At 40.7% G+C, this 24942-nt stretch overlaps 1 protein-coding gene across 2 annotated transcripts in view; it reads left to right on the plus strand.

The window, feature by feature from the left end:
- LOC128692892 (WD repeat-containing protein 47-like) overlaps positions 1 to 24942 on the plus strand; it is a 461968-nt gene that overhangs the window by 427943 nt on the left and 9083 nt on the right. For both annotated transcript variants that reach the window (XM_070104928.1, XM_070104929.1), the window contains exons 4-5: positions 9326 to 9496; positions 13592 to 13728. In XM_070104928.1, the coding sequence (XP_069961029.1) occupies positions 9326 to 9496; positions 13592 to 13728 (308 nt within the window). The remainder of the gene's footprint in view (positions 1 to 9325; positions 9497 to 13591; positions 13729 to 24942) is intronic.

Below are 24942 nucleotides of genomic sequence, written 5' to 3' on the forward strand. Positions count from 1 at the left end.
TGTAAAAAGATTTTTTACATTTCTTGAATGAACTGGCCATATCCCACCAAGGCAGGGTGACCTAAAATGAAAAATGAAGGTTTTTCTTTTTAAATTTAGTAAATCATACAGGAGAAGGGGTTACTAGCCCAATGTTCCCAGCATTCTAGTCTCCTCTTACAACACACATAACTTATGGAGGAAGGATTCTTTTACACTTTTTAAACGAGAGCATCTGTTGGTTTAACTGTAATCCTAAATTTCATTCCTACATCCAGCATATATCTCTACCTCAATAAATAACAAAAAAAGGCACAATACCGTGACTGGAACGATACACAAATAACCCGCACATAAAAGAGAGAAGCTTACAACGACGTTTCGGTCCGACTTGGACTATTTGCAAAGTCACACTGTGTGACTTTGGATATGGTCCAAGCCGGACCGAAACGTCGTTGTAAGCTTCTCTCTTTTATGTGCAGGTTATTTACCTGGAGTTTACCTGGAGAGAGTTCCGGGGGTCAACACCCCCGCGGCCCGGTCTGTGACCAGGCCTCCTTAGGTCAGTGTCCCAGGATGCGACCCACACCAGTCGACTAACACCCAGGTACCCATTTTACTGATGGGGAACATAGACAACAGGTGGAAAGAAACACGTCCAATGTTTCTACTCTGGCTGGGAATCGAACCCAGGCCCTCACCGTGTGAAGCGAGAGCGTTAACCACCAGGCCACCAGAGCCCCCTTTTGTGTATCTATTTGTGTATCTCTACCTCACCTATTGTATTTGTGCCTGGGGATCCACCTTAAACCTTTAATAACTCAACAAAAAGCTGCTGTGCGGGTGATTACCAGCTTCTGTACTAGACAGCACACTCCACCACTTTTCAAAAGCCTGAACTTGCTAAACATGCGAGAAATGCACTCATATTATTGTGCCTACTACATATACAGAACATTAAACTCCTATATAAATCCTCCACTTAAACTTCTCCTTGATAGCTACAACATAATGCACAGTCACAATACAAGGCATAAGGCACTTTTTGACATCCCTCGTGTCAGTCTCACACTACGCAAAAATGCAGTGCACATAAAGGGTCCGAAGATCTGGAATTCACTACCTGAACTAGTAAAGGATCCCTTGACTACATATAAATTTAGGACTTTGTTTAACCCTTAAAATGTCCAAACAGATCTTTGTTCACATGTGTAGTGCTCAAAAAGTAGATCTACGTTTTTTTACATGTTTTCAAATATAACGAAAAAAACATAGATCGAAGTTTTTTTTACACGTTTTCAAATGTAAAGAAACAAAAAGAAGATCTACTTTTTTTACATACTTTCAAATGTTGAAAAAACGTAGATCTACGTTTGGACAGTTTAAGGGTTAAATATCATCTCATCTCTAACCCTTAAACGGTCCAAACGTATATATACGTTCACTCACGTAGCACCCCAAACGTATATATACGTTTTATTTTTCCTGCCTCCAAATTTGGCACGATTGGCCTGAGATGCCTGGTCAACATAGAATTGGTCTTAACACTCGGTGTGCGCAGTATTAAAAAAATCTGGGACCACTTAGTACCTTGTGGGAGCACCAGTTAAATTGAGCACCAGCTAGAGCAAACAGTGCGGCAAACACCAAGGATTCACTGATGTAATGTCATGTTAACACTTCTCCTTTAAGAGGAAAGTGATGTTAACCCCAAGTTTAGGGTCTGTCGATCTTTGTCTATCTGTCTCTATCTGTCTCTGTCTGTCTTTGTCTTTATCTGTCTCTGTCACTGTCTTATATGTCTCTGTCTCTCTGTCTCTGTCTATATCTGTCTCTGTCTGTCTCTATCTCTATATGTCTCTGTCTATCTGTGTCTGTCTCTGGCTTTGTCTGTCTGTCTCTGTCTATCTCTTTCAATCTGTCTTTGTCTATCTGTCTCACAGGTACACATAAATACAAGTATACGTAGTATAAATTACCTAGGATAACCCAAAAATCCAGACAAAGTGCTATACTTTGCTTGAAGATGTGAGTAAACGTGATGACACAGTCTTGTGGCTCTCTCTGAGACAGAGAGCTAGACAGATAGACAGATAGACAGGGAGCTTGACAGATAGACAAATAGACAGACAGAAATGTTTGTGTACCAGCAAAAACAAAGCAAGGGGGATGGTCATCTAGTCTTTTCTTATAAGAGCATAAGAACATAAGAAAGAAGGAACACTGCAACAGGCCTACTGACCCATGCGGAGCAGGTCCATGTCCCCCCATATTAGACCAATGATATCCCCCCTGGATTAGCCCAGTGACCCACCCAGTCTGGTCATCTCCACTCAAGGATGGAGCACTGCACCAGACCCAGCAGCACAAGCTAGTCAGGTCCAACTCACACCCACCCACACCCACTCATGTATTTATCTAACCTATTTTTAAAACTACACAACATTTTAGCCTGAATAACTGTACTTGGGAGTTTGTTCCACTCGTCCACAACTCTATTACCAAACCAGTGCTTTCCTATATCCTTCCTGAATCTGAATTTTTTCAACTTGAAATCATTGCTGTGAGTCCTGTCTTGGCTGGAAATTTTCAGCACGCTATTTACATCCCCTTTATTTATTCCTGTTTTCCATTTACACACCTCGATCATATCTCCCCTAATTCTACGCCTTTCAAGAGAGTGCAGATTTAGGGCCCTCAGTCTATCCTCATAGGGAAGATTTCTGATACATGGGATCATCTTTGTCATCCTCCTCTGTACGTTTTCCAGAGCATTTATATCTATTCTGTAATACGGTGACCAGAACTGAGCAGCATAGTCTAAATGAGGCCTAACCAAGGATATATAGAGTTGAAGAACAACCTGAGGACTTCTATTATTTATACTTCTAGATATGAAACCAAGAATTCTGTTAGCTTTATTGCAAACACTAATGCACTGTTGTCTTGGTTTTAGATTACTGCTAACCAGAACTCCTAAATCCTTTTCACAATCAGTAGTATTAAGATCTACATTATTTAGTTTATATGTGGCATGGTTATTTAACTGTCCAACATTTAGAACTTTGCATTTGTCAATATTAAACTGCATCTGCCACTTCTCTGACCATTGCATCAGTCTATTCAAATCATTCTGGAGTGCTCTAGTGTCCTCATTAGAATGAATTGGACGGTCTATTTTGGTGTCATTAGCAAATTTGCTTATGTTGCTATTTATTCCCAACAACGGGCCCAACACTGACCCCTGAGGAACACCGCTTGTGATGTGCCCCCAGTCTGATTTCTCCCCATTTATGCAAACTCTCTGCTGTCTATTTGTCAGCCATGCCTCTACCCAGGAAAAAATTTCTCCTCCTATTCCGTGTGCCTTAAGTTTCCTCAATAGCCTCTGGTGTGGAACTCTATCGAAAACCTTACTGAAGTCCATATACACAATATCATATTCATTACCATGATCTACCTCCTCAAACACCTTAATGAAAAAAGTTAGTAAATTTGTAAGACAGGAATGCCCCTTTGTAAAACCGCGTTGGGATTCATTAATCAATCTATGCCTTTCAAGATGGCTACGAATTGCCTCGGCAATTATTGATTCCATAAATTTTCCCACTGTGGAGGTAAGGCTTATTGGTCTATAGTTCAAAGCCAAGGACCTGTCACCTGCCTTGTAAATAGGTATTACATTTGCCATTTTCCACTTATCAGGCACTATCCAGTTTGTAGTGATATGTTAAAAAGATTAGCCAAAGGTATGCTAAGTTCCTCTTTACATTCCTTTAACACCCTTGCCAACAGTTCATCAGGACCTGGGGATTTGTTAGGTTTTAGTTTCTCCATTTGTCTGAGGACCATGTCACTAGTTACCACAATCGTACATAGTTTATTATCACCCTGTTCTACATAATCTATTATTTCAGGAATATCGCTAGTATTTTCCTGGGTGAAAACTGAGAGGAAGTAGGCATTTAGAATTTCACACATATTCTTATCACTGTCAGTGATCTGACCAGTGTTACTCTTAAGTGGGCCAGTCTTGTCCCTAATCTTACTTCTGTATACCTGAAAGAACCCTTTTGGGTTAGTCTTTGAATCCCTTGCAACCTTAGCCTCATAATCCCTTTTTGCTTTTCTTATTCCTTTCTTTATTTCTCTCTTTAATTGAATATATTGATTTCTTAACTGCCCATCCCCTCTTTTGACCAATGAGATGTTTTAATCTATTGCTCATCCATTTCGGATCATTTTTGTTAGATCTAATTTCCCTACTCAGAACAAAAATTGTCTGGGCAGTTAGAACTATGCTCTGAAAAATGTCATATTGGCAACCAAGATCACCTACCTGACCCATAGTCAGGACATCTCAATTTAGCCCACCCGGGTAATTTTTCAGTCTCATGAAGTCAGCCAAGCGAAAATCTGGGACAGAGGTTTGATTGCAGTTATCTGGGTAATTCCATGATATATTGAAACTAAGCAATTTGTGATCACTTTCCCCAAGCTCATCATTAACCTCAAGATTATTAATTAGTGAATCTTTGTTAGCAAGAACCAAGTCAAGCAGATTGTTTCCTCTAGTTGGTTCTGTCACAAACTGTTCTAAAAAACAATCCTGAACTGCTTCAAGAAAGTCACTAGACTCAAGATTTCCTGCAATATTGTTCCAATCAATTTGTCTAAAGTTAAAATCTCCCATTATCACAACATTTTCATATCTAGATGCCTTATGAATTTCGTCCCATAACAGCTTACTGCCCTCCCTATCGAGGTTTGGGGGCCTATAAATCACACCCAAAATTAATTTGTCACGTCCCTCGAGAAACTGTAGCCAAACAGATTCTGTGTTCGATGTTTCTAATCTTATATCATGTCTAAGACAACAATTTAAATTTTCTCTGACATACATTGCCACACCACCACCCTTCCTGTTGACCCTATCAGTGTGGAATAGTTTATAACCCTGTATGTTGCATTCAGAAGGCATTTCTCTATCTTTCAGGTTGAACCAGGTCTCTGTTATACCAATAATATCTATATTACCTACACTTGCAAGTAATCTTAGCTCATCTATCTTATTTCTTAGACTCCTACTATTTGTGTAGTAAACCTTAAGGGAGCTAGTCACTCGTTGCCCTCTACTATCTCTCTTTGTTTGTTGATCAATTGATTTGCCATTACTAGCAACTTTATTTTGAATATTGTCTTTTAAACATATCCCTGAGGTATCCCGGTAATAACTGCTGTTTTTAACCCTAATGCTGCAGCCTGATTGTTTCCCACAAACACCCATACCTCTATAATCTATCAGTTTAAATTCCTAGACAAGTCATCAATTACCCTCTCAATTGAATTGGCTAATGCAACCACTCCATCCCCAGAGAGATGAACCCCATCCCTTGCATACATATCACGTTTGCCAAAGAATAGGTCCCAGTTATCAATGAATGGGATTGCAAGTTCCTTGCAGTACCTGTCTAGCCAGCAATTTATACCAATTGCCCTAGACATCCATTCATTGCCCACTCCCTTTCTAGGCAAGATGCTACATATGACTGGGATCCCTCCCTTAGACCTAACTACTTCTATGGCTGACCTATACTTATCCAGCAGCTCCTCTCTCCTGCCCTTCCCAATGTCATTACCCCCAGCACTAAGACAGATAATGGGCTTGTTCCATTACCTGCCATAATATTATCCAACCTGCTGACTATGTCACCAACACCAGCTCCAGGAAGACACACTCTCTGTCTGACCTTTCTGTCTCTGTTACAAAATGCGCGGTCCATATATCTTACCTGAGAATCGCCTACTATTAAAATATTCTTACCTTGATTAGCAGGGGAATCAGTGGTACCTTAAACCTCACTAACCACTGAAGTACACTCGTCTTGGAGAACAGAGAATCGATTTCCTGCCTTCACATCTTCTCTATTAACTCTCCTCATCTTCCTTCTTCCTGAACTGTGAATCACTTGCCACTTAAAGTGGCTGTCACTATCACTGCTGGTGACCATTTCCTCCTTACCAGCTAAATCCTTCTCACACTCGCTCCCAAACTCATCTAGGTGAAGCTTCATCCTCCCATTTTCCTCCTGAAGAAGTAGAATCTCCTTCTTCAACACTTGAACCTGAGATTCTAAAACACTACAACAAGCCATGGTGCTTGGTAACAGCCCACGCTAACTCCAAAGAGCTTAGGCAGGTATGAAAGAGCTTAGGCAGGTATGAAAGAGCTTAGGCAGGTATGAAAGAGCTTAGGCAGGTGCACCCTCCCCCACCCTCGTTTACGCTCATCAAACGTCAGCTCTTATCAGTTGTTATCTCATCTTATCATGTCACTGTCAGGGTGGACTTTGTTTTTCATGCTTCAAGGGAACTTATTATTACCTATTATTATTATTACATATCATCATCATCATCATCATCATCATCATCATCATCATCATATCATCATCATCATCATCATCATCATCATCATCATCATCATCATCATCATCATCATCATCATCATCATCATCATCATCATCATCATCATCATCATCATCATCATCATCATCATCATCATCATCATCATCATCATCATCATCATCACCATCATCATCATCATCATCATCATCATCATCATCATCATCACCATCACTACCATCATCATCATCATCATCATCATCATCATCATCATCATCATCATCATCATCATCATCATCATCATCATCATCATCATCATCATCATCATAATAATAATCCACATATCCAAAACATTGCTGGGACCTATAAATGCTTTGTATATATTCCAAGACAATAGTAAATCACCAAGGCAGGTGTAAATGTCCACCTGTCAGTGTGTTTGTGATAATTTGAGTACATTTTCAGTACCTAATACTAGTGTCAGAACAAAGATTGGTTATGAAATGACAAGAACTACTACAAATTTTAATTATCAGAACATAAAAATTACATAAAATAATATGAAAAATAAAAAAAAGGTATATCGGCAACACTTCTGCAAGCGGCAGGACTCCATGTTGCTGTCACATGAGCATCCAGTGCCAACTTCTCGGCCTCATATCTCGGTAAGTACTCACCCTAATTTTTTTTTTTATTCTATAACACTTAGAAAAAGGTGCTCTTTTTTTCTATAAAAAATATATATATAAATATATATATATATTTTTTTTTTTTCAAAATATTCGGGGCGCTGCACGAGTGAATGTATATATACGTTTGAATTGTTTAAGGGCTAAGTACTAACCAAACCAACCAAAACAACTTCTGATTAGTTTGAAACAACACTCCCAAATATTATATTATATGACCTCTAGTCTATTAACCCTAGACTGTTGAAACCCCCACTCCTGAGGTGTCTCCTGGTGTCGAAAACTTTTTGAAAAAAAAAAAAAAAAAATCTTATCAAATGATAGAGAATCTTTTCCCGATGGTAATGACACCAAGAGAACGAAATTTGATGGAAAACTTACGGAATTACGCTCTCATGAAGTTAGCGACCTCAGCGATATTTACGAATCGGCGATTTCATCCACTTTGAGCCCTATTTTCGGCTAATTCCATTGTTCCAGTCCACCCAACTCATAGCTATTTCTTTAGAACTCCATTTATTCTATTGATTGAGTACAAGAAACTGCCCATTTACCGATTTCAACTATCCAGTAACGTGGTCAGAAATTTGCAATTTGGACAATTTCACGCAAATTAAAAAATATGTCAATTTCAAAATAGGGTCCAGAATGAACAATGCAGACATTCCTGACTTTAAAATAACATTTTCTTTGTTCATCAGTCATGTCTCCAGGCCCCTCTGATATTACTCTTGCTTTCTATTTTGAATATTTATTCAAACAAAAAATAGAAGATTTACTGTTATGCAGACTACTGCAATATTGTAATAATTGTATAAATAATGTCAACCCATTCATGAGTGAATATTAGAATGGCTAGTTGGACGTTTATTGGAAAATGACATTTGTTTACTTCTGAACATCGGCAAAAATCAAACATTTCCCCTATTTTGAGCTCCATTTCAAGGTTCTTTTCATAGTAAAACCAATTAAAATCACCTCTATTTCTATAATATGTTTTCCATTCTATCAAATGAGACCAAGAAAACAAGATTACAACCATAAATACTATACAAAAATAGACCACAAATTTGGCATTTTAATTAAAAAAAGTGGTCGGAGTTTTTTTTTTTTCTCAGTATGCACTGCGTGCTGCAGGATTTTCTTTATATGGTGCACACTGACCACACAGACCCATTCTCTCACATGTGGGCCTACCAGCTTTCTCCTGCTTGATTTGAAGCCGCTAGAATTTTTGAGTATATATACGTCAAACACGGTGACTCGTAAGACGTATATATACGACCAGAACAGTCAAAGGGTTAAACATCTGCCAATCCATGAAATATTACTGACTGAACCATTAATTGTAATATTGTTTATGTTATGTGCAACCTCAAGATTATTATTTTTATAAACCGCCACTTCGACTACCTCGCTTTAGTATAAAGATTAAATAAAGATTTCAATAAAAGTTAACCACTCTTATCTTGTCTATATTATTTACTAGGATTAGTCTGCCCGAAATGCCCTGGCATGATAGTGATTTTTTTTTGTACTTAGCAAACCAAAATTGTAATTACACATTGTGACCTTTACAAAGAAATAAATCTTTTACTTTTTTAAATTGTGAGGGCATCAGTTTGCAGGTATTATATTTATTCTGCAATTGCCATCCTTCATAAATTTTTTTTTTTTTTTTTTTTAACACACCGGCCATCTCCCACCAAGCCGAGGGTGTCCCAAAAAAAGATTAAATGAAAGGTTCTTCTTTTTACATTTAGTAATTTATACAGGAGAAAGGGTTATTAGCGCCTCGCTCCTGGCATTTTAGCCGCCTCTTACGACACGCTTGGCTTATGGAGGAAAGAGTCTACAAAATTAATATAAAATATTAATGAAATCAAATGTTTTATTACTTGTTCCCCTTATGAGTTTATCACTTAGTTATGATTATAATAATAATATTAATACATTGTTAACTTGTGTGTGTTATTAGCTTGCTAAAAGTAGTATTCTCTTATGTGCTCACATATTGTTCACATAATATTTTTTAATCTAAAGTTTGTCAATAAAATTTACTAGATGGTAACAAACCATTGCTTAATATCTATTTTCTTGTGCAGTATTTATGATGGTTTAACTTAGTGTAAGTCTTTGTGAAATGTTTTTGATTATTACTACAGCAAGAAAATTACAGTATGTAAATATAGTACAGGAAATATAATACATGTGACATACAATATTGATGCTATAATTGTTATTGTGTGTTTAAGGTCAAGAAGTGGAACTGACGATGCACGATGGTACGGTGCGAGACATGTGCTTCATCGAAGATGCCAGCAACAAGTCGTCTCTTCTCATCTCTGGCGGTGCTGGTGACTGCAAGATTTACGTCACTGACTGTGCTACTGGCACCCCGTTTCAGGCTCTCTCTGGCCACACAGGTCAGTGCCATCCTACTGAAGTTCATTTAAGTTTAAATAAAATCATTACAACAGTTGGGTATCTTTATTGATAAAAAGTTTCGCCTACACAGTCGGCTTCTTCAGTCAGATACAGAGGAAACAAGTATAGTAGTAAAATAAAGATTAGGTAATCATCTTTATTTCTCCAAGGTGGAGAAAAAGCATTTGAGGTGGTCAGTCCTTCAGCCTGGAGAAGACTTCAGCTCCATGGTCTGGAACTCTATATCGATATACACTACACCTACCATCCGACATACGACCTGCTCGACTTACGACCACTCGACTTACGACCGTGTTTTTTATGCCAAATTTCTGGGAAATAAACAACTATTTGTGTTGTACACAGTGTTTATCCTAAACCTTACAGTATAAAATACAGTACTAACAGCATAAAAAGTAAAGTAAAACATGAAATACCAAAATAAAACAATAAAATAAAGTCATTACAAAAATGTTTTCTTGATATTTCGACTTACGACCGGTTTCTCGGAACCGAACTCGGTCATAAGTCGGATGGTAGGTGTGTATCCAAAGCAATATATAGTTCTAAACCAATGAGCAGAACTCTTCTCCAGGCTGAGGGACTGACCACCTCAAATACAGTGGACCCCCGCTTAACGATCACCTCCCAATGCGACCAATTATGTAAGTGTATTTATGTAACTGCGTTTGTACGTGTATGTTTGGGGGTCTGAAATGGACTAATCTACTTCACAATATTCCTTATGGGAACAAATTCGGTGAGTACTGGCACCCGAACATATTTCTGGAATGAAAAAATATCGTTAACCGGGGGTCCACTGTACGTACTTATTCTCCAAGGTTGGTGGACTGATTACATCATCTTCATTTCACTACTACACTTGCTACTTTTGTATGTGACTGAAGAAGTCTACTGTGTAGGCGAAACATTTCATCAATAAAGATAATAGTAATAATACATGTGCAACACTTGGGTATCTTATTGAGAAAATGTTTTGCCACACATTGGTTTCATCAGTCCTGTACAGAGAGGAATGGTGTAGATCAGAAGGAGTTTGAGGTAATCAGTCCCTCAGAGTGGAGCCGCTGTAATCAGTCCATCAATTCTGAAAAGAATACAGCATATGCTCAAAGAAAGTAGTTTATATACTGTAGACAGGTGAGGTGAAGCAGTCGTAAGTGATATCACAGTGGACAAATCCACATGTAGAAATTGGTCATGGCTATAGGTTAGGCAAGTGAAGAATTCCCTGCCTAACCTATAGTCAAGACCTACTTCCACATGTGGATTTATCCACAGTGATATCACTTATGACTGCTTCATCTCACCTGTCTACAGTATATAAACTACTTTCTTTGAGCATATGCTGTATTCTTTTCAGAAGTGATGGACTGATTAAAGCGACTCCACTCTGAGGGACTGATTACCTCAAACTCCTTCTGATCTTCATCATTCTTCTTTGTATAGGACTGATGTAGCCACTGATTCTTCATCAGTGCTATACTAAGGGGGCTTTCTATATGGAAAGCCCCTTGTCAGCTCGGTTTGTATAAGTTGTATCATGTATCTGTAGAAATAAAGATTATTATAATTATTATTTATTTTATTAATTCATTGGCTGTTTCCCACTAAGGCAGGTGACCCATAAAAGAAGAAACGCTTTCGTCACCATCATTCACTCCATCACTGTCTTGCCAGAGGTGTGCCTACACTACATTTATAAAACTGCAACTTATCAACACTCATCCTTCAGATTGCAGGCACTGTACTCCCCACCTCCAGGACTCAAGTCTGACCTGGTGGTTTCCCTGAATCCCTTTATAAATGTTACCTTGCTCACACTCCAACAGCACATCAAGTCCTAAAAACCATTTGTCTCCACTCTCTCCTATATAATACATTCATGCATGTGGGGTAGTGGTTGTCCTCGAAAAGGTTGGAGGGAGGGGGTATAGGAGGCTTTGTGGGCGAGGGGCTTGGACTTCCAGCAAGCATGCGTGAGCGTGTTATATAGGAGTGAATGGAGACGAATGATATTTGGGACCTGACGAGCTGTTGGAGTGTGAGCAGGGTATTTTTATATAGCCGGACTTGAGTCCTGGAAATGGGAAGTACAGTGTCTGCACTTTAAAGGAGGGGTTTGGGATGTTGGCAGTTTGGAGGGATGTGTTGTGTGTCTTTATACATACATGCTTCTAAACTGTTGTATTCTGAGCACCTCTGCAGAAACAGTGATTATGTGTGAGTGAGATGAAAGTGTTGAATGGGAATTGACACAGTTACTTTTTGCTGATGATACTGTGCTTATGGGAAGGTTAGTGGATGAGTTTGGGAGGGTGTGTAAAGGTAGAAAGTTGAAAGTGAACATAGATAAGAGTAAGGTGACGAGGGTATCAAATGATTTAGATAAAGAAAAATTGGATATCACCTTGGAGAGAGGAAGTATGGAAGAAGTATATGTTTTCAGATATTTGGAAGTTGACTTGTCAGTGAATGGGTTTATGAAGTATGAGGTTAACCATAGAATTGATGAAGAAAAAAAGGTGAGTGGTGTGTTGAGGCATCTGTGGAGATAAAAAATGTTACCCATGGAGGCAAAGAAGGGAATGTAAAAAAGTATAGTGATACCAACACTTATATGGGTGCAAAGCTTGGGTTATAAATGCTGCAGTGAGGAGATGGCTGGAGGCAATGGAGATGTCATGTCTAAGGGCAATGTGTAGTGTAAATATTATGCAGAGAATTTGGAGTGTGGAAATTAGGAGAAGGTGTGGAGTTACTAAAAGTAATAGTCAGAGGGCTGAAGAGGGGTTGTTGAGGTGGTTTGGTCATTTAGAGAGAATGAATCAAAGTAAAATGACTCGGAGAGTGTATAAATCTTTAGGGGAAGGAAGACAGGGTAAGGGTCATCCTCAAACAGGTTGGAGGGAGGGGGTAAAGGAGGTTTTGTAGGTGATGGGCTTAGACTTTCAGCAAGCATGTGTGAGCGTGTTAGGAGTGAATGGAGACGTATGGTTTTTGGGTCTTCATGAGCTGTTGGAGTGGGGGCAGGGTAATATTTTGTGAAGGGATTCAGGGAAACCAGTTAGCCGAACTTGAGTCCTGGAAATGGGAAGTACAATGCCTGCACTTTAAAGGAGGGGTTTGGGATATTGGCAGTTTGGAGGGACTTCTGAACTGTCATATCTGAATGCCTCTGCAAAGACAGTGATTATGTATGAATGAGGTGAAAGTGTTGAATGATGATGAAAGTATTTTCTTTTTGGTGATTTTCTTTCTTTTTGAGTCACCCTGCCTCGGTGGGAAACGACCAATGTGTTAAAAAAGAAAAAAAATATGCATGCCTGCTGGAAATCCAAGCCCCTCACACACAAAACCTCCTTTACCCCCTCCCTCCAACTTTTCCTAGGCCAACCCCAACCCAGCCTTCCTTCCATTATTATTATTATTATTATTATTTACACAAATCGGCCATATCCCACTGAGGCAGGGTGACCTAAAAAGAAGAATGAAAGTTTCTCTCTTTAAATTTAATAATGTATACAAGAGAAGGGGTTACTAGCCTCCTGCTTCCGGCATTTTAGTAGCCTCGTACAACATGCATGGCTTATGGAGGAAGAATTCTGTTCCATTTCCCCATAGAGAATTATTGTTATTATTCCATGGGGAAGTGGATCAGAATTCTTCCTCTGTAAGTCATGCGTGTCATAAGAGATGACTAAAATGCCCGGAGAAAGAGGCTAGCCTTCTCCTGTATATATTACTAAATTTAAAGAGAAACTCATTTTTCTTTTTGGGTCACCCAGTTCGTTGAAAAAGATTGATCTTTATTATTATTCGTACAGCGGACCCCCGCATAACGATCACCTCCGAATGCGACCAATTATGTAAGTGTATTTATGTAAGTGCATTTGTACGTGTATGTTTGGGGGTCTGAAATGGACTAATCTACTTCACAATATTCCTTATGGGAACAAATTCGGTCAGTACTGGCACCTGAACATACTTCTGGAGTGAAAAAATATCGTTAACCGGGGGTCCACTGTATTATTGTTTTTATAATAATATTATTATTAACAATTACTTTACAGGTCACATATTGGCATTACACACCTGGGGAGGAGCCATGTTTGTCTCTGGCTCCCAGGACCGAACGGTGCGTTTCTGGGACCTGCGAACCAGAGGCTGTGTTAATGTTATCACACCAGCAGCAACACCCACTAAACCAGTATGTACATCAGTCGGAATTATTGCCATTATTAAGTAAATCTGATATGTAATGATTTGTCTGATCCTCTAGTGGTAGGTTTTATGTTGACCCTACACCTGGATCATGTTGACCCTTCACCTGGATCATGTTGACCCTTCACCTGGATCATGTTCACCCTTCACCTGGATCATGTTGACCCTTCACCTGGATCATGTTGACCCTTCACCTGGATCATGTTGACCCTTCACCTGGATCATGTTCACCCTTCACCTGGATCATGTTGACCCTTCACCTGGATCATGTTCACCCTTCACCTGGATCATGTTGACCTTTCACCTGGATCATGTTGACCCTTCACCTGGATCATGTTGACCCTTCACCTGGAACGTGTTGACCCTTCACCTGGATTGTGTTGACCCTTCACCTGGATTGTGTTGACCCTTCACCTGGATCATGTTGACCCTTCACCTGGATCATGTTGACCCTTCACCTGGATCATATTGACCCTTCACCTGGATCATGTTGACCCTTCACCTAGATCATGTTGACCCTTCACCTGGATCATGTTGACCCTTCACCTAGATCATGTTGACCCTTCACCTGGATCATGTTGACCCTTCACCTGGATCATATTGACCCTTCACCTGGATCATGTTGACTCTTCACCTGGATCATGTTGAACCTTCACCTGGATCATATTGACCCTTCACCTGGATCATATTGACCCTTCACCTGGATCATGTTGACCCTTCACCTGGATCATATGGACCCTTCACCTGGATCGTGTTGACCCTTCACCTGGATTGTGTTGACCCTTCACCTGGATTGTGTTGACCCTTCACCTGGATCATGTTGACCCTTCACCTGGATCACGTTGACCCTTCACCTGGATCATGTTGACCTTTCACCTGGATCATGTTGACCCTTCACCTGGATCATATTGACCCTTCACCTGGATCATGTTGACCCTTCACCTGGATCATGTTGACTCTTCACTTGGATCATGTTGAACCTTCACCTGGATCATATTGACCCTTCACCTGGATCATATTGACCCTTCACCTGGATCATGTTGACCCTTTACCTGGATCATGTTGACCCTTTACCTGGATCATGTTGACCCTTCACCTGGATCATGTTGACCCTTCACCTGGATCATGTTGACCCTTCACCTGGATCATGTTGACCCTTCACCTGGTTCACATTGACTCTTCACCTGGATCACGTTGACCCTTCACCTGGATCATGTTGACCCTTCACCTGGATCATGTTGACCCTTCACCTGGATCATGTAGTTCCTTCACATGGATCATGTAGTTCCTTCACATGGATCATGTAGTTCCTTCACATGGATCATGTAGTTCCTTCACCTGGATCATGTAGTTCCTTCACATGGATCATGTAGTTCCTTCACCTGGATCATGTAGTTCCTTCACATGGATCATGTAGTTCCTTCACCTGGATCATGTAGTTCCTTCACATGGATCATGTAGTTCCTTCACATGGATCATGTAGTTCCTTCACCTGGATCATGTAGTTCCTTCATGATATGTAGTTCCTTCCCTTGGATCATGTAGTTCCTTCACCTGGATCATGTAGTTCCTTCACATGGATCATGTAGTTCCTTCACTTGGATCATGTAGTTCCTTCACTTGGATCATGTAGTTCCTTCACTTGGATCATGTAGTTCCTTCACCTGGATCATGTAGTTCCTTCACCTGGCTCATGTAGTTCCTTCACTTGGATCATGTAGTTCCTTCACTTGGATCATGTAGTTCCTTCACCTGGATCATGTAGTTCCTTCACCTGGATCATGTAGTTCCTTCACCTGGATCATGTAGTTCCTTCACTTGGATCATGTAGTTCCTTCACCTGGATCATGTAGTTCCTTCACCTGGATCATGTAGTTCCTTCACCTGGATCATGTAGTTCCTTCACTTGGATCATGTAGTTCCTTCACTTGGATCATGTAGTTCCTTCACTTGGATCATGTAGTTCCTTCACCTGGATCATGTAGTTCCTTCACCTGGATCATGTAGTTCCTTCACCTGGATCATGTAGTTCCTTCACCTGGATCATGTAGTTCCTTCATGTAGGTCCTTCTCCTGGATCATGTAGTTCCTTCACCTGGATCATGTAGTTCCTTCACCTGGATCATGTAGTTCCTTCACCTGGATCATGTAGTTCCTTCACCTGGATCATGTAGTTCCTTCACATGGATCATGTAGTTTCTTCACCTGGATCATGTAGTTCCTTCATCTGGATCATGTAGTTCCTTTGCATGGATCATGTAGTTCCTTCACATGGATCATGTAGTTCCTTCACCTGGATCATGTAGTTCCTTCACCTGGATCATGTAGTTCCTTCACTTGGATCATGTAGTTCCTTCACCTGGATCATGTAGTTCCTTCACATGGATCATGTAGTTCCTTCACATGGATCATGTAGTTCCTTCACATGGATCATGTAGTTCCTTCACATGGATCATGTAGTTCCTTCACATGGATCATGTAGTTCCTTCACCTGGATCATGTAGTTCCTTCACTTGGATCATGTAGTTCCTTCACCTGGATCATGTAGTTCCTTCACCTGGATCATGTAGTTCCTTCACATGGATCATGTAGTTCCTTCACCTGGATCATGTAGTTCCTTCACATGGATCATGTAGTTCCTTCATCTGGATCATGTAGTTCCTTCACCTGGATCATGTAGTTCCTTCACCTGGATCATGTAGTTCCTTCACCTGGATCATGTAGTTCCTTCATCTGGATCATGTAGTTCCTTCACTTGGATCATGTAGTTCCTTCACCTGGATCATGTAGTTCCTTCACTTGGATCATGTAGTTCCTTCACCTGGATCATGTAGTTCCTTCACTTGGATCATGTAGTTCCTTCACCTGGATCATGTAGTTCCTTCACCTGGATCATGTAGTTCCTTCACTTGGATCATGTAGTTCCTTCACCTGGATCATGTAGTTCCTTCACCTGGATCATGTAGTTCCTTCACCTGGATCATGTAGTTCCTTCACATGGATCATGTAGTTTCTTCACCTGGATCATGTAGTTCCTTCATCTGGATCATGTAGTTCCTTCACCTGGATCATGTAGTTCCTTCACCTGGATCATGTAGTTCCTTCACATGGATCATGTAGTTCCTTCACCTGGATCATGTAGTTCCTTCCTTCATGTACTTTGGATCATGTAGTTCCTTCACCTGGATCATGTAGTTCCTTCACCTGGATCATGTAGTTCCTTCACCTGGATCATGTAGTTCCTTCACATGGATCATGTAGTTCCTTCACATGGATCATGTAGTTCCTTCACATGGATCATGTAGTTCCTTCACATGGATCATGTAGTTCCTTCACCTGGATCATGTAGTTCCTTCACTTGGATCATGTAGTTCCTTCACCTGGATCATGTAGTTCCTTCACATGGATCATGTAGTTCCTTCACATGGATCATGTAGTTCCTTCACATGGATCATGTAGTTCCTTCACATGGATCATGTAGTTCCTTCACATGGATCATGTAGTTCCTTCACCTGGATCATGTAGTTCCTTCACTTGGATCATGTAGTTCCTTCACCTGGATCATGTAGTTCCTTCACCTGGATCATGTAGTTCCTTCACATGGATCATGTAGTTCCTTCACATGGATCATGTAGTTCCTTCACCTGGATCATGTAGTTCCTTCACATGGATCATGTAGTTCCTTCACCTGGATCATGTAGTTCCTTCACATGGATCATGTAGTTCCTTCACATGGATCATGTAGTTCCTTCACTTGGATCATGTAGTTCCTTCACCTGGATCATGTAGTTCCTTCATCTGGATCATGTAGTTCCTTCACTTGGATCATGTAGTTCCTTCACCTGGATCATGTAGTTCCTTCACCTGGATCATGTAGTTCCTTCACCTGGATCATGTAGTTCCTTCACCTGGATCATGTAGTTCCTTCACCTGGATCATGTAGTTCCTTCACCTTCACTCAACACTATTGTTGACGAAGAGCTCATAGAAATATCAACCTGAATGACTACCAATAAACTTACTCTTAACATTGACAAAATCTTCTATATTATGTTTGGGAGCAGAACAAGTAACGTCCAGCCAGACAGGTCCCAGAGTAGTGGATTTTCCGAACCAGTGAAGCTTAGGGTAAAAAAAAAATTGGAAAAATAATACATAAACTGTACAGCAGTAAGGTTCCTGACCCTGATCAATAAGCAAAAATCACTGGCAAGTGGAAAAGCACAATTTTTTCAATATCACATGTGGCTAAGATGCCTGGAAACCTGCTTACACTATCATATCTTAAGTGCTCAATACACCTCAGCCTAAACAAATGATGAAAATATGAAAAAAATACACAGTACATACAATGCCTGCCTTCAAACAGGGTTCCGAACACCCGTCTCTGATGCAACTGTCGTGCGAAAACGTCGATAACAGCAGAAAAATGTAAAAAGCACCAAACATAATGAACAGTGGATTAATTGAAAATTTGCCAGTCTCTTAGGAGGCATATTTATGGATAAAATTTTAGTAAACCAAGGTAATGTAACGGCATCAACCACTGTAAGCCAACTGTCGCAGACGTGAACAGTATGGGGCAGCAGTGATGCCTCACTGGCCAGGCAGTGATGCCTCACTGGCCAGGCAGTGGTGCCTCAGCTGGCCAAGCAGTGGTACCTCAACTGGCCAAGCAGTGGTACCTCAACTGGCCAAGCAGTGGAAATACTCAGACATGTTAGTGGCTTTCTTTGTACTTACAACATTTTATTATAAAACGTAAGTCACACATTGTAGCCATTGCAAAAAAATAAAAATCTGTATATTTCTAATAACTGAAAGATTAAAATCACTGTCCCGAGCTATCAGGACAGTGAATTGAATCTTGCGGAGCTAGTGAGCGTCAGCCTGTGCTTACAAAAATGGAGATGGAGCTAGTGATTTGACTTCAGTATTTAGGTACACATTGCTTGCTTTAGCTTAGTTTTGAGTAAGATTGTTGCAGTCTTTCAGCTTATCTCTTAAGTTATTGCTTATTGTTTGTCCTGTAATTTGCATAGAATTTCTGTAGATATTCAGTTGAACATGAGGGATATCAAATAAGTACAGCCTCTCCTCACTTAACGACAGAGTTCCATTCCTAAGATCACGTCATTAAATGAATTCGTTGCTAAGTGAAGAGCATACTTTAATGGTAGTGAGTTTGTGTCAGAGAGCCCGTTGTAAGTCCAAGGTGTCAGTAAACGAGTACATACGTCGCTAAGTGAGGAGAGGCTGTATTTTTTTTTTGGTGTAGTGCCTATGTGTTCTTTTACAATTCTCTAGGAATTGCTTTAGTTCACTGTCAGCATTACAGTTTAATAATTTGAACATGTATATTGAACAGTATTATGTATTAATTGTATTTTTATTTAGTAGGTTTAGGGATTTGAATATGCACATAGTGTGTTGCCTATTGGTGTAGCTTGTGATTGTTCTGAGAGCTGCCTTTTGTCAAGTTATAATTGATTTAAATTGTGTAAGACACAGGTTCCATATTTGAGGCATGGTAGCACACTCAGCTCACACACTGAGTGTCCAGGGTTCGATCCCCAGTACGGGTAGAAATGTTGGGCATGTTTCCTTACATCTGCTGCCCCTGTTCACCTAGCACTATGTAGGTACCTGGATGTTAGCCAACTGGTGTGGGTGGCATCCTGGAGGATGGTAGTATACCTCAGATAGGGCTGGGCTTTGAAATGAGCTGAGGGAGGATAACAGCTTTTAGCCTGTAAAATTAATTTGTATTAAAAAAGTAGTAGTATTAGGAGTGCAGTTTGAGGAATATAATAATGAGTTTTAGAGAGTATCTCCTACTCTTAGACACTTTTTGTTAGTGTGTTGGATATGGGTATTAAATTTTAGTTTGTTGTCTACTGTTAGGCCTAGGAGCTTTCCCTCTTCTATCTGTGCTATTTCAGTATCATTGATAACCCAAAGATGTATAGAATGCTCCCAAAAGATATATAGAATGTCTTTTTAACACTTAGAGATAGTTTGTTCAAATATCAAATCCTCTGTTTCTTTGTACAGTGGACCCTCTCTTTTCATCTTTAATTTGTTCTAGAGAGTCTGACGAAATGTGAAATCGATTAAAACTGAAACCATTTTCCCATAAATAACATAAATCCAATTAATCCGTTTAAGACATCCTAAAGTATAAACAAAAAATGCATTTTATTGAACAGAACTATATTCTACGGCTTATTTATCTGTCACAGTTCATCTAATATGACCTAATAAACAATATTAATAACATAGTAACATGATATATACTCTAGAATGGGGTCCACCTCTGGTGTCAGTTGTGGGACCCATAGCCTCGGAGAAGTGGATAAAAAGGCTTCAAGGAAGAATATTTGGATTTCTTCCTGAAGCCGTTTGAATATTCCACTTCCCCTACCATCCCATCTTTTCATTCTTTTTTTTTACCAATAGGAATATTTTATTACATAATATGGTACAGAAGATTTAAGAGATACATTGTTGATATAAAGGTGGCATATAAGGTACATGTTACGTGTGTATCACTGATTATAAGGCGAAAATCTCATCCAGCTCCTCAGAGCTGGGGCGTGTGCCCAAAATACAGCAGGCATTACCCCTTTGAACAGCTGCACTGACCCGCTGGAACAGAAAACTAGCTGCCCTGGGATCCCTAGTTACCCTGATGAGTCTTTTTCTGAGCTCCTTAAGGAATTTAGATGCATTCTTTCCCCATGAGCCAAGGGTCTCTGAGCCTATGGGAACAAACATATAGTGATAGGCAAGTTCTCCATATTTTCTAGACTTTTGGGACTCCCTGAAGCTGGCAGCTGCCCCTCCTTCCTCTCTGGTGTATTGGAGATAGGTATTAGCCAAGGTAGATGCACATGTATAGTCCCACACCACCTGCTTCCCGTCTGTCCAGGCGGACGCTTCTGGCTGCCATCAGATCTGCATAGCTGGGGTGGCTCCCTTACTGCTAGGCATCTGCCTGTTGTGAGGCTCCTCTTGATAATGTTATTAACCTCCTCATGTCTTGCAATCTTTCCCCCGGATTTACGGCACACAAGACCATGGTACCCGAAACGGTCTGCTGCTTCACTCACAAATACACCTGTGTTCAGCGAGAATAGGGGCGGCAAGTCGAAGGGCAACACTGATGCGGATGGTCTGTGGGTCGAGGCGTGTGAATAAAATATGCCATTACGTATGTGAGGAGTAAGTGGTGGTGGGGGTGTTGGGTTTTTAAGGGCCACTGAGAGAAGCCGTACATATTAGTGGTAGTGGAGGCAGCAGCAGAAGCCACCAACACTATTCACACAAAAAATGTACGTAATTTATAAATAAGAAATATTTACAATTTAATTTATAAATAATAAGTATTTACACTTTATAAATAGGAACTATTTACACTTACTACGCCTTGGAGATGCTGGCATTCGTTTAGGGTGGTGGAAGATAGGCAGGGCGGTGTATGTTTGTCAGTGGCCCTATATACCTCCAATAACATTGTAGGAGTCAGTTTCATGTTGTTCTTTTTCTATCATTTAATCGCTTAACTTACTTGCTACACTATTAATGCTACACTTTATCGCTGGCTGGCACTATAGCCTTTATCGACTCCTGCTGCTTTAGCATCGTACATATTGTAGAATCACTGAATCACTGAAAAAGGCACTTTCTCCACTTTCTCTTCCTCCTCCACTTTGCTATGAGTTTTTTCTTGAATTCTATTATGTTTCTCACCTTCTTTATCAATGAGCTGGCACTAGCAGCTTTCTTTGGGCCTGTGGTGGCTTATTTAGCAGTCACACAGAATAAACAAGTGCAACAAACAGTGAATTATTACGAAATGTTTCCCATGGCCTTGCAGGATAATGTTCACTCACCAAGAAAAAAAGTGACACTGCCTCCTCAAAATGCATGTGTGGGGGGTTGTGTGTGCAGCACACTCGGATATACTGTACCACCAACGAGAATGGAGGAAAGCAATAGAAATGGAGCCAATATTTTTACTGTACCACCGATGAGATCGGAGGAAAGCAACAAAAACGGAGCCAATAATTTTATGGAAAAAATAAGCAATAACTGAAATGAGTGAAAACAGAGCCCAGCGAAAAGGGAAGGTTCACTGTATAGTACACTGTGTAGTTTACACGTAATAAAGTACAGTGGACCCTCGGTTATCATAATTAATCCATTCCAGAGATTGTGACTAAAGCCAAATTTGACGATTTCCAAATTCATTTTCCCCATAAGAAATAATGTAAATCCAATTAATCCGTTCCAGCATTCAAAAAAATAATTTTTTTACATGAAATATACATTTACCTACACAAAAAACAATGAGACATGAAGAATAAAACAATAATAACATGACACTTACTTTTATTGAAGACTCTTCTTAGTGTATTGAAGACAGGAGAAAGGGAGAGGATGGAGAAATTCCTGTTTGGAAGAGGAATCCCCTTCCATAAAGACTTCAGGTACCAAGTCCTTTTCCGGGGTTATTTCCCTTCTTTTTTTTTAATGCCACTAGGACCAGCTCGAGAGTTACTGGACCCTTGTCGCTCAGAAAAGTGTTCCAGAGAGGTCTGTTTCTGGTGCTCAGTTGAACTGGTGCTCCCAGAAGGTACTAAGTGGTCCCCGAATTTTTTCATACTGTGCACACTGAGTGTGCAGACCCATTCTTTCATGTCTAGGCGACTCAGGCCTATGGCGCTAAATTTGAAGGAATGAAAAATAAAACGTTGGCCTATGTTTGGAGCACTGCGCACGTGCACATAGATCTACATGTGGACAGTTTAAGGGTTAAAATTGATATAGTGGTCTTAAAGGAACATTGTGTAGCTTGCTGTTTCGCTTCGCTTTACAAATTTTGCGTGTCAGTTGCTTATGATCAGCCTTGCTATTGTGTGATCGTTCAACAGCTCGCTACTAGCTTGTTCAGTGTGCTCGCTTCGCTACGGTCAATCTTGTGTGCAGTCGGCTTTGCTTGTATGCGTATTTTGCAATCGTACTGTGCATAGCTAAGCGTGTTCTGCAAATTAACGTGTTACGTTGGGGTATTCGTACTGTGCATAGCGAATAACTTATGCCACCTAGACGAGTCAGACGCCTGGTGTCGGCATATACTTTGCATAACCTACCTAAATTGTCCCTACAGCGTTGTTGGCAAATTGCTCGTTCCATTGGCATTCCCTATAAACGCACTCTTACAGCTGCGCAACTGCGTTCACTTATTGCTGACATACTTATTGAAGAAGAGATGGCACATCAGACTCCTCCCTCTACGGGAGCTAGGGCAAAAACTACTATGTTCTCGCAGGAGGAAGATGATACACCTACGGAGCAAAATGGTCAGTATAGTGCACATGGGTTGTCTCAGGGTGAATCAGCGTCGTTGGCACTTCAGCTGGCAAAAATCAATCTTGAGCAAACTAGGGAACAGAGAGCATTCGCAAGGGAAGAATTTGATAGGGAAAGAGAAAGGAGGCAGTTTTCGCATTCTGTAAACGATTTCAGTTTACAAAAAGCAGTACAGCTTGTTCCCCGCTTCAATGAGGCCGAACCAGAGCAATTTTTCGAAAGCTTCGAAAATCAGGCTCGAGCCTTGAGGTGGCCGGAACAGCACTGGGCAGCGTTGGTTCATACAGCATTATTGGGTAAGGCACAGGAATTTACGTCGGTATTAACTGACGCTGAATTCTCTGATTATCAAGTAGTGAAGACCACAGTGTTGGGAGCATATACATGTATCCCAGCTAAATATCGTAAGACCTTCAAATTGAACAGGCGGCAGCTTGGTCAATCCCTGGTGGACTTTGTGAGACAGCAAACCAAAGCTTTTACCAGCTGGTATAAAGCGAGTGGTGTCTCTAACTTTGAGGAGCTGGTGCAGCTTATTCTGATTGATAACCTGCTGGAGTCTGTGGGACCAGAGGTTCGTGTCTTTCTGCAGGATCGTGACTTAACCACTGCATTGGAGGCGGCCAGGTTGGCTGATACCTTCGAAACGAACCGCTCCTTGTCCGAGCGGTCCCGTCTCTCTTTTCAACAGTCTGGCGTGAGCAGAGATCGACAACATTGGAGAATGAAGTGCCAGCCGGAGGGAGAGCGTCTACGACATCGAACCAAGTCACCTGGTGAGCCACGCTTCTCAACATATGGTCCCCCTGCGGAGAGGCAAACTACTTATGGAGCATCTCGACAACAATATCCAGAGAGGCACCAGCCAGAACGACACCACTTGCAACGTCATCAGGGAGTAAAGGGCAAGCCTGTCGTCTGCTTCAGGTGTAATAAAGTAGGTCATATCAGTTCCAACTGCCCCCAAAAACCTCAACCCATCGGGAAAATCTCTAATATCCCTAGTAACATGTCCCCTAGAGAAGTAGAAAAAGGTATGGCCCCTTATTATTGCGAAAGTCTTATTTCCCTTCAGGAACACTCAGAACCAACTAAAGTAAATACCTTTAGAGATACTGGAGCATATTGCTCACTTGTCAGAGAAGGAATATTACCCCTTTCAGAGAATACTTCCTTGAATTCCTCAGTTTTATTGGAAGCTTACGGAGGAGCTATATATTCAGTTCCTTTGCATAAAATTTATGTACAGTGCAAATATTACACTGGGTACTTGACTGTAGGTATCTCAAAAGGATTTCCCATGAAAAATGCCATGTTATTACTGGGTAATAACATTACTACTGTTACTTCGTGTCCTGAACCTATAATGATTAATGCTTCTCCAGTGTTGGCCATAACTCGGGCAACATCCCAAGGGTTGTCTGGGGAGAATGTTGACCTATCCTTGGACGACTCCGATCTCGGAATAGCCACGTTGTTTTATGAGACACACCGGCCGGAGTCTCGTAAATCAAGTGAACAGACCCCGATCAAGCCTTCCTATTCCCAGGTTGCAGGATTGCCAGATGTCTCTGTTTCCATGCCCGAGGGACTGTCCTTCCGGGAGGAACAACGTAAGGACCCTTCGTTAAAATTCACTTTTGAGGCAGCCATGGGTAAATCCTCTTTGGGTCATCCAGTCAAGTATGAAGTTAAAAATGATTATTTGGTATGCACTGAGACTGGTAAGGAGACAGAGGGCCGGCAATTATACGACAGGTTAGTGGTTCCAACCAAGTATAGACCTCAGATATTAAATATAGCTCATAATACGTCATCAGGAGGT

The sequence above is a fragment of the Cherax quadricarinatus genome, chromosome 95, assembly GCF_038502225.1.
Source record: "Cherax quadricarinatus isolate ZL_2023a chromosome 95, ASM3850222v1, whole genome shotgun sequence".
Classification (NCBI taxonomy): domain Eukaryota; kingdom Metazoa; phylum Arthropoda; class Malacostraca; order Decapoda; family Parastacidae; genus Cherax; species Cherax quadricarinatus.